Source organism: Drosophila miranda, chromosome 4 (genome assembly GCF_003369915.1).
Source record: "Drosophila miranda strain MSH22 chromosome 4, D.miranda_PacBio2.1, whole genome shotgun sequence".
NCBI classification, from domain to species: Eukaryota; Metazoa; Arthropoda; class Insecta; order Diptera; family Drosophilidae; genus Drosophila; species Drosophila miranda.
The window spans coordinates 10793852-10809717 of record NC_046677.1 but is presented as its reverse complement, the minus strand read 5'-3'; the positions used below and the strand labels follow the sequence as shown (position 1 = coordinate 10809717).

Genomic DNA, 15866 nt, shown 5'->3' with positions numbered 1-15866 from the left:
TCACTTTGAAATTCATCTATAATTCATATATTGAGAGCGTGGCACTTCATGCTCAACTTAAGAGCCCAAACTAACCATCGTTTTATGTATTGCTTCTTTAGCAGAAAATCACACAGAAACATTGTCTGTTCATAAGCTTCACTTGTTGTACCCAATTCTGATGCATACGAACGCTTTTGGAAGAGTTTCTTGGCAGTTTCCTAGACAGATTAAGCTCCAACTTGAGTGCTGTAATTAGATTTTGAGTTTTCAATGCATTTTCTCCTGGGAAATACTCCTCCAATGCTCCCACACTTTCTCCTCTAGAAGCCAATTGAAAATGCAATCAAATGCCAACGACCCACATATCACGACGGAATGGGTTGGAAATTTATTACGTATAGCAAATGCCACATAAATAAACGAAAATTATATATAAAAATTCAAGAATGCACAATCGAAAATTAAATATAAACCAAATAAAAATGTTCACCAAAAAATGTATCTCAAAATATACATATACAGAAAGCAATCTATATATATTCGTGTATAAATATGTAGAAGACCCCCCCACAGTGGCAAACCACTCGAAGATCGAGTCACCAGAGCCACAGAGCACCACAACACTCACTTCACAAATACGAATATGAGGCAGACAGACGGTTGATCGGACTCCCCTCTTGGGGTTCGTCACTCACACAGTTCAACGCCTCGCCTGGCACATGGGAGAGGATTTTTGGATATGGTATAACGAATTAAAAAAATACACTTTTTAAGAGAGTTGTAAGGCAATTATTTAAAGGATCTTTCTGTATATCAAATTATAAAGCCATGTAAAATCCAATTTAAAATAGGGAACAGATGGTATTACCAAGAGCATTAGCCATTAATAAACACTTTCATAATTGCTTATAATTTTCTTGAGAAGAAAGCCACTGTAGCAGTAGTTTTTCATGCAAAAGAAGATCTCACACTAAAATATATTGTAACAAAAAAAAATTCCTCAATTCGAAAAGTCCACCCTGAAGAACGTTTCTGTAAGAAGATCTTTTTGATTTCTTCTATAGATAAAGATTTACAGATTGTACATTAAACTTTAAGTATATTTTAAATTAATTTCTCATTCAATATCTGTAAATCCCTTTTCATTTATAGGGTACAAGAATTCGCTATATCTGGCAAGATCCTCACTTTAAAGCATCATTGGCGCTATTTTTGAGGGGCCCCCGCATGTGGTTGCAAGTGAAACAGCCCTCAGGCCTCCGCAACTCAAGAGAAAGATACAACATGAAGATACTACCATAGAGAGATAGATGTTTCTGCGTTTTGTTGTTTATGTTCTGTTAAATTTTTATGATCATGGCACTTGGGATCCCCATCTCCACTCAATTATGCTCGACAGCTCGACGGCGGCGCCCGACTTTTGAGTTCTGAGAAAATCTGTGTGGGGTAGTTTTCCAACTCATGTTTCCCCCTGATCTCTCTGATGTGATCAGAAACGGTTCTTTGATGGTTGATCGCTTAATCCAGAGTTAAAATATAATTATGTACTCGAATATGCTTGTAATTGGTTTGGTAATTGATTGTGATTGATCATTTTGGCTGGGTTTAAAGTAGAGAGGGAATACTCGTTTAAGAGATTTTTCTGAGGAAATTTTCAATTTTGATAGGGTTTGACTTCTTCGATAAAGGCGAAATAAAGTCAAGTACCAGATAAATTTTTACTTTGTGAAGCCTGGAATTTCGAAATTTCGTTTTTCTTTTCTTTTTTTTAATTCTCTGTACGGTTAATTATAAATTTATAAAATTCTGTTATTTGCATTGAAAATCACTAAACATCAATCTTTTTTGTTTTTCCAGCTGTATTCGGAAAAGCCTCTTGTGTGACTTTAACATTAATATTAATTCATAGAAAGAAGACCATTGGGTTATTTATGGGATATATTTTCTTTAGAAAGAATAATTATTCCAGAAAACCTTTTTATTATATATTCATTCCAATTTAATGCCTTATAGTATTTAAAACACTTAATTCTCTTAAGACTTTACTATTACCCTTACAGATCACTTAATGCCCATATTTTATGATCTCTCCACTCTCGTGCTACTTTCTTGACCAATCTTGCAACTCCTTTCGCACATGCCACTTGATCTGTGACTCTGCCTCAAAGATTACAACATAGACATGCCCCGTGGCTAATTTATTAACCATATTTCTCGCTCACTCAACAAGCGATTAGACCAGAGATTATGTAAACCATCAGCGCGTCATGCATCCGCGTACACACGGGGGCAAGGCGCTGCCAAGTGATGATGGTTGGACGAAAGAAAAGAAGTGCGTGCGTGCCACATGCAAAGTTGAGGCAGAGACAGCGGAGTGGTGTCATGGACGATGACCAGCAGTAGTTGGGGAACTGCTGGGAATCAGAAGAAGGCTTGCCACAGAGGCGAGGCGAGGCGAGGCGAGGCTGCATTCACTTTCACTTGGTCATGGTCATGGTCATGCGGGATGGGATGGGGAATGGGTTGGGTTGGGTCTATCTCTCTGTTATTATCACATTTCACAGAACCCGCCCTGACGCCCCGCATGAAGAAGGAAACTCTCTGCTGTTTATCTTTTGTGCAATTTGTTCTGGAATTTGAATTTGAAAATGAAAACAAAGGAACAGAACACCAAGAGGCGGGGCAGGCAAGCGACCAACTGACTTACTCCCGGGTTTTTTCCCCCGATCATATTCTTCCACACATGCGATAGCTGCTGCCACATACTTTCAGTCGATCTCTGGTATGCCACATGTTGATAAGTCGAACGGAAATCGCTGCTCGCTTGCACACAACTGTACAAACACTCGGCGGCTATGGATCGGTTTTGCAGATACGCCGATCCGATGATCGTTCGTAGGCAGGGGAAACGTGTGTACAAATAAATGTGTATCTGGAAAACCAAACAGAAAATAAACATATATCTGAGAAACCAAGAGAAAATTACAGTAAAAGAAGACAATTAAAGTGCCATGGCCTTAAATATATTTCAAACGAATTGAAGTATATTTTCTCTTCTGTCGTTTGTTCATAAAGGTTATATTTTGATAATACTTAAGCATCAGAGACGACTTAAAGATCTAAAAATAATATGACGACGAGTATCTAATATTATTTATGTCTTGAAAATAAGATTACATTTTATCAGTATAAATATATATGTCCAATATAAAAAGTATATAGTACTTACTTACTTTTCTTAAAACTCCTCGGAGGGTTTGGGTAGTAGTTCCAAAGACTTTGGGCCTCTCACACCATACACAAACTTTATTCCCATCCACGTATACAACATAATTTCTTATCCAATAGAGAAGTACTTCCCCTAATGGAACCCCCAAATCGTCTATACTTCTTATAAAAATTGATATGATGACGATAGTAAATGAACGGATATGAAAGTGCAAACGAATGCTGATTCCATTTGGAATAACAAATCGTTCTGTAAATGTGCAGGCAGTTGGTCGCTTGCCTGCCCCGCCTCTTGGTGTTCTGTTCCCTTGTTTTCATTTTCAAATTCAAATTCCAGAACAAATTGCACAAAAGATAAACAGCAGAGAGTTTCCTTCTTCATGCGGGGCGTCAGGGCGGCTTCTGTGAAATGTGATAATAACAGAGAGATAGACCCAACCCAATAAATAAATAAAAGATGAAATATAGCAACTTTTAAGACTTTTCTGGCGATTTCAAAAAGGTATATATGTTTTTCTATTGCTAAATCTTTTATAAGTAAAGGCAATAGAGACTCTTAAGACCATTCCTTAAGTTTTTAGAAACATTTTTCTATGACGAAATGTTCTTTAACTAAAAGAAATAAATATATGATCATTCAAAAGTCCCTCAATCGCTAGAACCAATCACAATCTCTTTACACAATAATTCATCAATCAATAATCATGTCGAGCTATGAACAGTCTTTTAAGCTAATAAATCAATCAATAATCAGTCCACAAAACATATCTCAAAGCAAATAAGCCTACATGACATATCTATGCCACATATTTGATCAACAATTGTTCCCTTAGCAATTGTCAATGCTATTCCTCCCCCCCCCTAACAAAATAAAGTATAACCAATCAATCCACAAATCGTTAGATGCATTTTATTTACAGGATTGTCAGGAAATAGAGATCTATGGACTATAATCGATTCTGTGCGGCCAAACCCAGACGGTAGTTGTATTCTTCAAAGAGTTCTGGTGCCACGCGATACGGTTGATCGATCAACGAGAGTCGTATGGGCGTCTCACAGCTGGGCGTTGCATAGCCAGGTGATTGAGGGGCAGGTGCATAGGCCGGAGGTGCCACTGGCGCAGGGGCGTATGCAGGTGGTGCAGGAGGAGCCGCTGCTTGCGCCCCATAGTTATAGACAGGAACGCCCCAAAGAGGCAGATAACTACCGCAGGGCGTGGCAGAAGGTTGTGGCGGCGGCGGTGGTGCGTATGCGGTTGGTGGGGCTTCATAGACAGGAGCCGCTGGCGCTTCATAGACAGGAGCTGCTGGCTGATTGTTGTAGCTCTGTTCATCTACTTGCACCTTTGTGGCAACGTCTGTCCTGGATGCTGGTGGTGCAGAGACATAGATGATGGGTTGATAGACAATCTGCGGTGGTTGTGCGGCAGGATAAGAGCTGGCAGGCGGGGAATAGTCTTCCACTTTGCTATAGGCCTCTGGTGCGGATGCAGGCTGTTCGTAGCTGGGAGTAGGAGCTTCATAGCTAGGAGCAGGCGGTGCAGGAGCATCGTAGACGGGTGCAGGGGGAGCGGGATCAACATAGCTAGGAGCAGGCGCCTCATAGCTGGAAGGAGGTGGCGCTGGAGCATCATACGTAACCGGAGGAGCCACCACTGGAGCCACATAACCCGCATCGCCGTCGCCAGGACCATTATACTCAGGATTCGGCTTGGCATAATCATCCCCACCATAACCAGGAGTTGGCTGAGGCGCCAAATAGTTTACCTGCGGCTGCAACACCGGCTGTCCGCAATTGCCACCGCACAGTCCCCCACAATTTCCGATCGGATTGCCAAATAGATCGGGGATCTTCTTAAACAATTTCATTTGCTTAAAGGGATCCAGATCCTGCAACTGCAGGCCATTGCCATTGCAATTCGTTTGGGGTTGGACAACAGGTGCAACAGGGGCCAGAGGTGGATACAGGACATTGTTGTTGTTGTTGCAACAATTGTTTTGACGGAAAAGATCGTCCCACCATTTGAGAAGCGAGCGATTTGTGCGCTTCAGTGCATCGTTGGGACCCACCGATGAGCCAGCATCTGCCATCAGATAGTACATGGGTTCGCCTGGACCAGCAATCCTATTGGATGGGATGGGATCCAACTCCTGAATCCCACTGGAGAGGCTTAGGGCACAGCAGAGCACCACTAGAATAGTTGATCTCCTCAACATTTTGAATCGATTTGGAAGCCCCCGAGTGTAACTTTAACCTCGCGTCGCGAACTGCCAACTGCAACTAGTGCCAGCGGGTACGATTCCATTTGGAGAGAGGTAGAACTGCAGGGCATATTATTGCAAGGTCAGCAGTAGAGGATGCCCTGCCCTTCAGTGAGGGTATATCTGTTTGAATGGTAGATTTGTGAGCGGTAAAGGCAAATGACGGAATGGATTTCCTCTTTTTAGACTTTGAGAAAATGCTCCATAAAACCAATAATGTCTTATAAAATCTGAACAGCATCTGAAATTTAAATATCCCCTATCAGATAAACAGAAATTCAGGGACAAGAATCTATCTTATTAAACCTTTTATACTCCAAATTTGTAGATATTTATTTTATATAATTAGATGTCTTATTGCACAACTTAAAAAGTAGTTTTCTTTAGTTTGTATTGCCTCTTAGAGCATCTGATATTCCTTATTACCTTTGCATACTTTTTGCAGAAAATGTGGGTACGATTGGCATGAGGAAGTTCCCTTGTATATCTCATATTTCGCAAGCCGCCGAAAAGTGTAACCCACTTAATAATAGAAGCCAAAGCCCCCTCCAATGCGAGATACACAGCTGTGCTCCATCAGTGTTCCCGTTCCCAATCCCAAGCCCAGACTCGAGTCAAGATCCAACAACCTCTTGCTCACATTCAAGAGTTTCTGCAGCGCATTGACTCTAAGCATTATTTACTTGTATTTTCATTTATTTTCGTTTTCTTTACTTTACTTTTTCTTTATGGTTTATTTAAATTGTTCTGTTACGTGCTCGAAATTGCTAATCGCCAGCTGGAGTTGGGGTTTGGTTCCTGTTTGATCCGTGGAGCGTAGCTGTCGGTAAACCATAAACGGGCGAGCCACCGCCATAAGCCATAAGCCATGAGGCATAGCCATAGCAAAACGGAAGTATACGTATATCGGAAAAAGCCAGAAAGATAAACATACATTATACACTGTGAATAAGTATTATCTGGTGGCTTTATGAAATACTTCCTTAAGTGGCCTGGCCATTGGCTTATTCATCCACCGGCCTTTTGTTAAACATTTTCGGCGCTGGGCATTTAAGATTGATGGACAGACATGCGAGTGGGAAATAGTTATTTACAAAAGTAATATGTTGTGGATGTGAGTGGATGATTATATGAGTTTATGATTAAGGTCAAGGAAATATATGGGATATTTGTAGGTATAAGGAATAAGATATACAACAGATAGGTAGATGGAAAGGTATACATGTTTTATACATATATCAAAAAAAATATTGACTCTTTAATCTTGAAGTCTTCCTTCCATATCCTAGCAATCCCTAAGTCTCTCCCAAACTTCCTATCTATCGTTGAAGAATTTTTGTTTGGTAAAGGCTATAATTACAATCTGGTCTGTGGGCTTGCTCCTAAAACTCCATTAAAGAAGAAAATTCTAGAAAATTGCTATAAAAATTACTTAAATATTCTCTCCAGAACATTCCTAAGGAAAAACCCACTTCAGCCTTCAGAAAATTTCCTTTTAATTAAAGCGAAATATTTACGTGCCATCATTAAATTCTACATCAAGTTATGGGGCACGAAAGTATGATGTGCCTCCTGTTTAGATCCATGCAAAGATTAAGCTGGAAAGGAAATAAAAACCCTCTTGAAAATGGAAACTCCATAATTTATAAATTACATTTTTTATTCATAGAAAATTTCAGTAAAATTCTACAGTTGCTGGAGATATTTTCGCTTCTGGTTAATCCCCTTGTTGGTTCGGGAATTGTGGCGTTTGCGCTTTTCGTTCTTCGATGGATTCTCGTCGTCCGTCTTGAGACTCTCCTCGGCCTTGTTCATGAGGTCCTTGGCAGTGAGCTTCCCCAAGGGTATAACCTCGAGAGAGGCGCCTACAGAAGTATCAGCTTCACTTGTGGATGCAGTTGTGGTCCCCATATGGTCTTCGTCTTCTCCCTCATCATCCTCCTCGCGTTCATCCTCTTCGGCAGGGCCCGCGAGGGAAGCCCCCAAGCTAGGCTCCGATGAAGCAGAGCTCGGAGCTGCCGTCGGTGTGCTGCTGGAAAAGTTCAGTTTCCCCGACTTTTCCGAAGATTGCTGAACAGTTGAGCCCAAGGATGGTGCCTCTGTTGTTGTCGAGGAGCTGTCAAACTGGAAAATGCGCTGGAATCCATTCTTTTGGGGCTGTGGTGTTGTGGGAGCTGCAGCGCCCAGAATTCTGTTGAATGGATTAAACGGATTCAGGCTTCCGAATGGGCCAAACGGGTTCAGACCCATTCCGAAGCCTGCACCAACTTGGGGGCCATTCGGGACAAAAGGGCTGCCCACTTGTGCGCCCATATTCATGTTGAATCCGGGATTACTACCCATCTGTGGTGACATTCCGAAGGGGCTGCCAGATTGTGGAGCATTTCCGAAGGGACTGCCCACCTGAAGTGGATTGCCGAAGGAGCTACCCATCTGTTGATTCGTTCCAAAAGGACTGCCAACCTGTTGATTTGCTCCAAAAGGAATTCCAACCTGTTGATTTGGTCCAAAAGGACGTCCAACCTGTGTTGCCATTCCAAAAGGACTTCCTACCTGCTGACTCGCTCCGAAGGGGCTGCCCACCTGCTGATTCACTCCGTATGTGCTGCCCACCTGCTGGGCCGTACCATACGGACTTCCCACCTGTTGATGCATACCAAATGACGATCCATAGGGACTCCCACCAGGCATCTCATTTCCATACGTGCTCGGAATCCTGCCTCCGTTTGGAACTATATTTGGCACGGCCAGATAATGCGTGGGCTGCTGTTCGTAGCAGGGCATGGCTATAATAACAGGCTGAAAACTGGGACACATTGTGCTGTAGCTGACTCCAGTTTCCGCTGGACATTGGCGGGGTATGGGCGGAACATTGCATCCATTGCAGTAGGAATTGTAGCCATTTGTTGAGGGTTCCAAGGTGGATGGAGGCACTTCTGGTCGGGAATATGCAGAAGGAGGCGGGGGCAATGTTGGCGGAGCCTGAGATTCTGGGTATTGGCCGTAGGATGGCTGATAGCTTTGACCCACTAACGGTTCCATAGGAGGTACAGGTTGCACTTTGCTGAGATGTGGTGGCCTTAGCGGTGGTGGTGGTGCTCCTACTGTTGGTGGTGCTGCTCCTACTGTTACTCCTTCTGCTCTTACTGTTGGTTGTGAAGCCAGGCTCTTGTAAAAGCTTCTCATTACGGGATCATCGTGTTGCTCAGCCACTGGCGAAGGAGGTAACCAAACCATTTGTGGCTCTGCCAGCTCCTGCTGCTGCATCGGTGGCTCTCCCATGGAACCGCGATACTGCTGTCTGAATTCCTCCGGTTGGAAACCCAGTCTGGGCATCCCCACCACATCCCCATCCAATCCAGGCTGATGACGACTTCCTACCACTGGAGTTTCGTACGAGGGAATCGACTGCTGCTGTCCCTGCGTTGGTTTTGCAGCTGCCGCCGACTTCTGAGCTGCTGCAGGATTATATGCAGTGGTCGTGGCCGTTGGGCCTGGGCCTGCAGGAGCTCCGTATTGAAGTGCTGGCGGGCTGCCTGGATTTTCGCGAGAAATTGCTGGCAGGCCATATGACTGCGCAGGAGATGCAGACGGAGTGGGAGCCATGGTGCCGCCAGAGTATCCAAATTGCTGTTGAGGCTGGTGGGGCTGTTGAGGAGTGTACTCTGGATATTGGAGCTGCTGCTGAGGAGCATTTTGGGGCTGCTGTTGGAGCTTGTAGGGCTGCTCTTGCGGATATTGTGGCGGCTGCTGAGGATTTTGGAGTTTCTGCTGAGCATTGTAGGGCTGCTGCTGGGGATTTTCGGGCCCCTGTTGATTCGGACGCTGCTCCTGATATGTCGTCGTTGGCGTTTCCCTCCTGGGTTCCTCGTACTGCTGTTGGTTTGGAAATAACCCGCCTCCAAAGGCGGGAAACGATGGAAAGGTATGGGCAATCGGTGCAGCTTGTTGTTGATAGAGAGGTGCTACAGCTGGTGGCGCCTGCTTCTGGGAAGGAAACCCAAATTGGGAGGGCTGATTCGCTGGTATCCCCTGATCATTTCCACTTGCAAAATCGTTGCCCTTGCACATGTAGTAGAGCTCTCCCTGGGCGCCACCTGGCTTGAATTCCACGCAACTTTGTTTGTTCTCAGTTCCGAAATTCTCGCCCTTGCACATGTAGTAGGGCTCCTCCAGCGGTCCACTTGGCTTGATCTCCACGCAGATGGTGGTCAGAGTTCTCTTGGATCGATGGAGTAGATCCACTGGAGGAGGTTTCTTCTTTTGATCTACGACTGCTGAAGCCACGGAGATGGGTAAGGCCAGATCCTTAGCTCCAGAAAAGCCAAGAGACGGCTCCTCAGCTGCAGGAAGCCTGATGGTCCGATCCTCACTTGCTGAAACACCATAAAGTGCAGAGGCCATCCAAAGCCACAGCCAAATCTTCCAGCACTGTGAATATTTATCCATTTTCTTCCGCTTACTAACTTCCGCTTCTGTTCGATACTTCTTTTATATACTCTGGAGCTCTCCTCTATATCTGGAATAAAAGTTTGTCAATTGTTAGAATCTCTCTCTATTCCCACTTCTTCATCCAGAGAAATACACCCACCACGTCTTACCCAACAGAGTTCTTCGTAGTGTCTTTCCCAATCTTTTCCTTCTCTCCTTCTTTTTGGTAGTGTTTTTGGGGTAGCAGAAGTTTTGCTGGTTTATTGCACTGGTACTCGTAATTGGAGTTTCATTCGCTTGCAAATCACATGACGGAATAAAAACGAATGCAACGTCGACCTGATCGAGAGGGTTTTCAAATGGAAATGGCCATACGCTTTCATTAAAGAAAGTTCTATACAAATTTGGGCAGTTTTGTGGTTGGTTATTGATTTTAGATGATCTTTGAAGCTCTATCATTTATTTAAAAAATCTTCTGTATGGATTTAAGGGGGATAGGGTTCTTTCTGGATAGGGTTTCAAAGGACTGGGAATTCCAGATGATTCTTTTGCCTATCCAGTACTAGTGAAACATTTGAGGATTTCTCATTAAAATTCGATTTATTCTAGCATAATTCTTTCCACTTTTTAATAAAACCCTTTCCATCAGCTGTTCAGCTTTTTCTCGCTATTTCTAATGAGAGGGTTGTTTCCCGTGTCCTATGCGAATAGATCACTGACCAATTCTTAAACAATCTCTTCATCCAAGCATTATTTTCACCAGATTCTATCTATATCCTCTCCCATTAGAGCATTAACCATTCCTTAAACCCAAATACATTTTTTAACCACTAATTTTAGCTGATCCTCGCAAATTTAGCCTCGCATTACGATTTCGCGTGTGTTGGCAGTTCAACAAACTGCTCCACCGATTGCCATCGCCTCAACAACAGTACAGATCTACAACGTCAGCAGAAGAGAGTTCTACCAGCAAAAACAACCTCTCGGGGTTTCAGCAAAATGTTTGCATGGTGTTGAACATTAGCTATTAGCCGATAAATTGGTCATTGGGTCAGCGGGTGTTAGATTCCAATTCGTTGTAACTGACCTGACCCATAAAAATCCTATAGGCAGAGAGAGAGAAATCACAACACGAAAGAGTCACGTGGAGCGTGCAGCTCTATAAACCGAACCACACATGAAACCCCTATACAAATGGAACCACACACGGAACCCCCCTAAACCCCATATAAAGAGAACCCTCCTCTGATGACTAATGAAAGAACAATTACCCATGCGTGTGTGTTTCAGGAAAATAACTTGAAATGAACCCCACATTTCCGTCTGTTTCTCCGTTTCCCTCCCATCCGTTTCCTACATTCATTTAACAAAAGTGCTAAAGACCTTTGAAGTGGGTAAGGGTTTCCGTGAGGAGGATTTACGCATTATGTCAGACATTTGCCACTTACTCACCGACGTGGTGGGATAGACGGAGGCAATAGACTGAGTGGCTCCCTCAAGAAAGCGGAACCGCACCCATGTTTTCCACCAGGGGGTTGCTGCTGCTGCTGCTGCAACGCTGTAAAACATATGTCGACAGGCAGGCAGCCAGCACGACAGGGACGCAACGTCATCATTATGTGGTCTACATTCAAGGCACATTATCATTTATTAATAATCAGGTTAAGCGCCGCCGCCGTAGACAAGGGTGTGGTCGGAGCACCGACCACCTCTATCTACCAATCTACCTTTTGCAGCTTATCAGAAAGTTCTTTTATACATAGGAACTAGGTTAACGATGGTTTTTGCTTGCAAATCGAATCATATAACCATTATTTTGGGTATTTTTGCACCCGCGTGTGAATTTTCTATACAAAAAGTACCTAGATCTGAGTCAAGACAAACACTGAGTAAAAATAGTAAATTAAGGTATATTTTAAGCTGTTTATAAAGTTATATTTTGGGAAAGAAAGTCACGTAAGAGTCACTTTACAGAGGAAGTAATCCCCTGAACCCCAGGGCGAAGATTCAGAGAAATTATAACTAGAATGAGGAAAGAGTAGGTCAAATGAAATATCTAATTAATGGATTAATCAGTGATCGTTTTGTTCTTAGATCCAATTCCCGAAAAAAAATACCAACAATTCCCACACGAACAGGCGGTTCTTGATGGGTCTACGATGAATCCTTAAATAGATATATGATGGAAAAATAATAGACTTTTGATAAATCGATGATAGATCAATGATTCATCACTGATAGATCTATACATTGATCAACGACAGATGCATGAAAGAGTTATGAGAAAATGCTTGATAAATCCGGGATATTTTCATCCTTTGAGGTTCTCTCTGTACTCCAAAATCATTTCCCACAGAACCCATACAAACATCCGTCATTTAGGTATACTTTTAAAAATTTATGTCTATTTTTAGAGAAATTTTGTTAATTTTGTTAAAATATTCCCTGATTTCGTACATCTCAAAACCCCGTTTGTCCCTGCAACTTTCTGAGGTTCTTAAAGGTAACCCAAAATACCACCGACCAAGGACCTATGCGCATCCAACAGGGTATAAAACCCTTGTACATGGCCGTGGGACCCTCTTGTGTGATGAGCTTTAAATAGCAGTCGAAGGCGTTCTTATAGTGCAGACCTTTGCCAGACTTATCCGTCGGCTGATTCATAATCCTCGACTTGACCACATCCGTGGGAGTGCTCAAAGCACTTGCTGCAAAACCCGCAGAAATGGACGATAGAAATTGAATGAAAAGGTCATCTGGCCATTGTAGCCAGGCCATGAAGTGACGTTTGCTTAGATCGTAGCAGGCTGTGTCCCCTGGAGATAAACAAAGAATATGGTATCTGATATAGTCAGAGATCTCAGTACACTTACCAGCTGTCATTAGCATGGCGCGTGCACAGCTGGGGCCACAGCCCTTCCACAACGATCGCAAGCCGCCATGCTGGTAGGCATCCCCCAATGCCTGCCTGACATTACTCACTCGCGCCGGATGTCCAAGAGCCCTGCGTCTGCCCTCCATTTGCATGCGAATTTTGACAACGTCCAGAGGATTGGCTATAAACTGAGCAGCACACCCTGCCAAGCAACCTGCACCAAATCCACGGGACACTGTCAAAACCTCCTTGTCACTGCCAGGATCGACATAGGCCAATCTCGAGCGAAGGCAGTCATAGAATACCACACGCAAGCCATTGAAGAAGAGATTCCTGATGATCATGGCGGACAATCCGGCATAGAGACCGCTCAGACCCTCCTGCCGTGCCATGCCCAGAGCAGTGCCCATCATTCCGAGCCGGGGCTTACCCCGTCCCGACTTCTCCGCCGCCTCTCCCTGCAAATGCAGGCGAGTCTTGGTGACATCCATAGGATACGTGAAGAACTCTGCATTTGTGGCACCCAAAAAGGTGTTGAAGTACAGGGCAAACATGCCACTGAAAGGCTGAGTCTTGCCATTCTCCAAATAGCAAATGGTCGGTGAGAGATATTTATGACGGATATAATTCTGGGGTGCATCCTCACGGGTCATATTTGGAGTGATTTTTCGAAATATATAAACTATATGACAACTTTTAATGACAATGATTTCAAATTACGAGTTTTATGTTGAATAAATCCATTATATTATTATGGGGAGACTTTTTCTATGAGTATTACATATACGATTTTAATGAGAAAATGTATGGAAAACAAACACATATATCATCTGCAGATGATCGTTGCCAAATTATGCTGTTGCTTTTTTACACGACACTTTTCAATTTTTATAGTATTATTTGTTCCATCGAAAGTGAAGACTTTCTACTATCTATCCCAGTAAATAAAGATCCTCTTTTCCCCTGGGGTCTATCATCTTTGAAGACTCTTTTCTACGAGCATTGAATTTACAAATAAAATGTTAGAAACCGTACAAGCAGAGATCCACTGCGAACGATTATCTAACTTCATCTTAATTCTACTGAAGATGGTGATCTGTGGTACTCTTTTACACCTCTTAAGATCATAATTTGTTTCCATTGATTTACCGTAGTTCCTAGAGAGCTACCGGAGTAATTAAAACCCCGTTTGTCCCTCCAAATCTCTCAAAAACTCCACTGATAACCAGAACAGTATCGAGAACGGACCCAGACGGAACCAGCAAGGGAGCAGGCCCTTGTACAACGTTAGAACCCCCTCCTCTCTGACAGTTTTCACGAGACAGTCCATGGAGTTCTTGTAGGTGAGATTCTTGCCCGCTGCATCCGTTTGTTGATTCATTACTCGGGATTTGATCACATCAGCGGGATTGCTGAGAACACTGGCCGCCAGACCAGCGCACATGGAGGAGAGAAATCGCAGCCTAAGGCCATCGTCCAGCTCGAGTAGATTTTTGAAGAAACGCTTGCTCAGATCGTAGGTGCCCACATCGCCGGCGGTCATAAGGCAGGCGCGCAGGCAGCTTGGAGTTATGCCCCTCCACATGCTGGGGAGGCCACCCTCGCGATAGATGCCCGTGAAGGCGTTGAACATATTGCTGACCCGAGGTTTGTGGCCCAACTGGCGGCGACGGCCCTCCGTCTGCATGCGCACCTTTACGATATCAAAGGGATTGGCCAAAGCCTGGGCAATGCAGCCAGCGACGAAGCCGCACATCAGGGCCGAGGATACGGACAGGCTTTCCTTCTTGTTTTCGTCCACGCGAATGAACTGCCGCCGAAAGACATCGTATAGCACAACCCTCATCGAGTTGAAGATCAAATTCCGGGCCACCATGGCCGAAAATCCAGCATAGAGCGTCTTGGGTCCCTCGTTCTTGACCATACTTTTGAGTGTGGCCAAGGCATTGGGTACCTTGGCGCCCGTCTTCTTGGCCTCCTCGCCCTCCACCTGCATCCGGGTCTTGGCCACGTCCAATGGAAACACAAAAGACTCGGCGAAATTGGCGCCCAGAAAGGTGTTAAAATACAGTTGGAGGACCGATCGAACCGTCAGCGGTTCAGCGACATTTACTGGCGGCAATTGTGGTCGTCTGTCCATTTTATTGGACTTTAATATAGAGTGTTTTTGAGGATCCTTGTCCATTCTTGAAAGATACTTAGAATTTATTTCGATATAAACTATAATTTACTAGACTTTATGGTATGATGTCTACAATTATTCTACTGTTTTAAAAGCAATCTGGGATGAGAAATAATTAGAAAATGTTGTAAATATGAAAGCGATGATCGTTTAGAAGAAACCTTGCTCCCAACTTCCCCCATTGCTCCGAATTTATTCTTCGGCAAGTGAAGCACCAGCAGTCGGCTGAATCATTTTCCTTCCTGAGAATGCAAAAGCAAAATACTTGCTGTTTGAGCGAAGGAACTAACTGGCTGTCCCCGCTGGAAACACTCCAAAAACATTTGCTTAAAATTTCCCATTTCGAGATTAAATACGTTTGGCCCCAACAAGGGAACACGCGAGAGAACATCAGAGGACAGATAGGAAACATTCTCAATAATTATCACATCCAATCGCAAAGATTGGAAAAGACATGAACGTATACACTCCCTAAACGAAGTAATAAGCGAGGCTGTCATTCATTCGAGTTTGTATTTTGAAGAATCAATCCATTGGTTGTCAGAAATTCGATGATTAACAAATCGATTCTTGGTGGATGCCTTGATATTGGTTCATACATGATTTCAGAGCTTTATTTTAGAATTTTAAGCAAAAGATGTGGCCTACGTGGAACCCTCCATACCCTAATGCTCTGCGAAACCTTCAAAAATCACGTTTGAAGCACACTAACGACCCAAGCACAGAAATAGCGAAAGCATTTCTGTATCGTCTGGGAAATCGTAGAGAGACTACGACTAACATTAGCATATTTTATTAAATGAATCAATCTCTCGTCCGCTCCGCTCGTTGCCCCGCAGCCGCAGCTGATTTGAATTTGTCCGTTAAACATGGAAATAAAAACAACACGCGCCTCAAATTACAGAAA

At 43.6% G+C, this 15866-nt stretch overlaps 4 protein-coding genes across 5 annotated transcripts; all 4 read right to left on the bottom strand.

Annotated features, from left to right (window-relative positions):
* Positions 1 to 4104: 4104 nt before the first annotated feature.
* LOC108164322 (extensin) lies at positions 4105 to 5496 on the bottom strand. Its single transcript, XM_017299976.2, has one exon. The coding sequence runs from the start codon at positions 5424 to 5426 to the stop codon at positions 4158 to 4160; it is 1269 nt and encodes a 422-aa protein (XP_017155465.1). The 5' UTR covers positions 5427 to 5496; the 3' UTR covers positions 4105 to 4157.
* Positions 5497 to 7140: 1644 nt separating this feature from the next.
* Positions 7141 to 11092, bottom strand: LOC108164191 (trithorax group protein osa). Of its 2 annotated transcripts, none has more exons than XM_017299810.2 (2): positions 10063 to 11092; positions 7141 to 9990 (listed from the first exon to the last, which is right to left on the bottom strand). In XM_017299810.2, exon 2 carries the CDS (start codon positions 9918 to 9920, stop codon positions 7158 to 7160), a length of 2763 nt encoding a protein of 920 aa, XP_017155299.1. In that variant the 5' UTR covers positions 9921 to 9990; positions 10063 to 11092; the 3' UTR covers positions 7141 to 7157. The 2 variants fall into 2 exon arrangements, with proteins under 2 accessions (XP_017155299.1, XP_017155300.1); XM_017299811.2 differs by having other exon boundaries at positions 10073 to 11092.
* A 1183-nt stretch (positions 11093 to 12275) lies between these two features.
* On the bottom strand, positions 12276 to 13451 carry LOC108164178 (mitochondrial uncoupling protein 4C-like). Its single transcript, XM_017299795.2, has 2 exons — positions 12776 to 13451; positions 12276 to 12718 (listed from the first exon to the last, which is right to left on the bottom strand). Exons 1-2 carry the CDS (start codon positions 13428 to 13430, stop codon positions 12363 to 12365), a joined length of 1011 nt encoding a protein of 336 aa, XP_017155284.1. The 5' UTR covers positions 13431 to 13451; the 3' UTR covers positions 12276 to 12362.
* Positions 13452 to 13945: 494 nt separating this feature from the next.
* On the bottom strand, positions 13946 to 15057 carry LOC108164179 (mitochondrial uncoupling protein 4C-like). Its single transcript, XM_017299797.2, has one exon. The coding sequence runs from the start codon at positions 14960 to 14962 to the stop codon at positions 13955 to 13957; it is 1008 nt and encodes a 335-aa protein (XP_017155286.1). The 5' UTR covers positions 14963 to 15057; the 3' UTR covers positions 13946 to 13954.
* Positions 15058 to 15866: the final 809 nt, after the last annotated feature.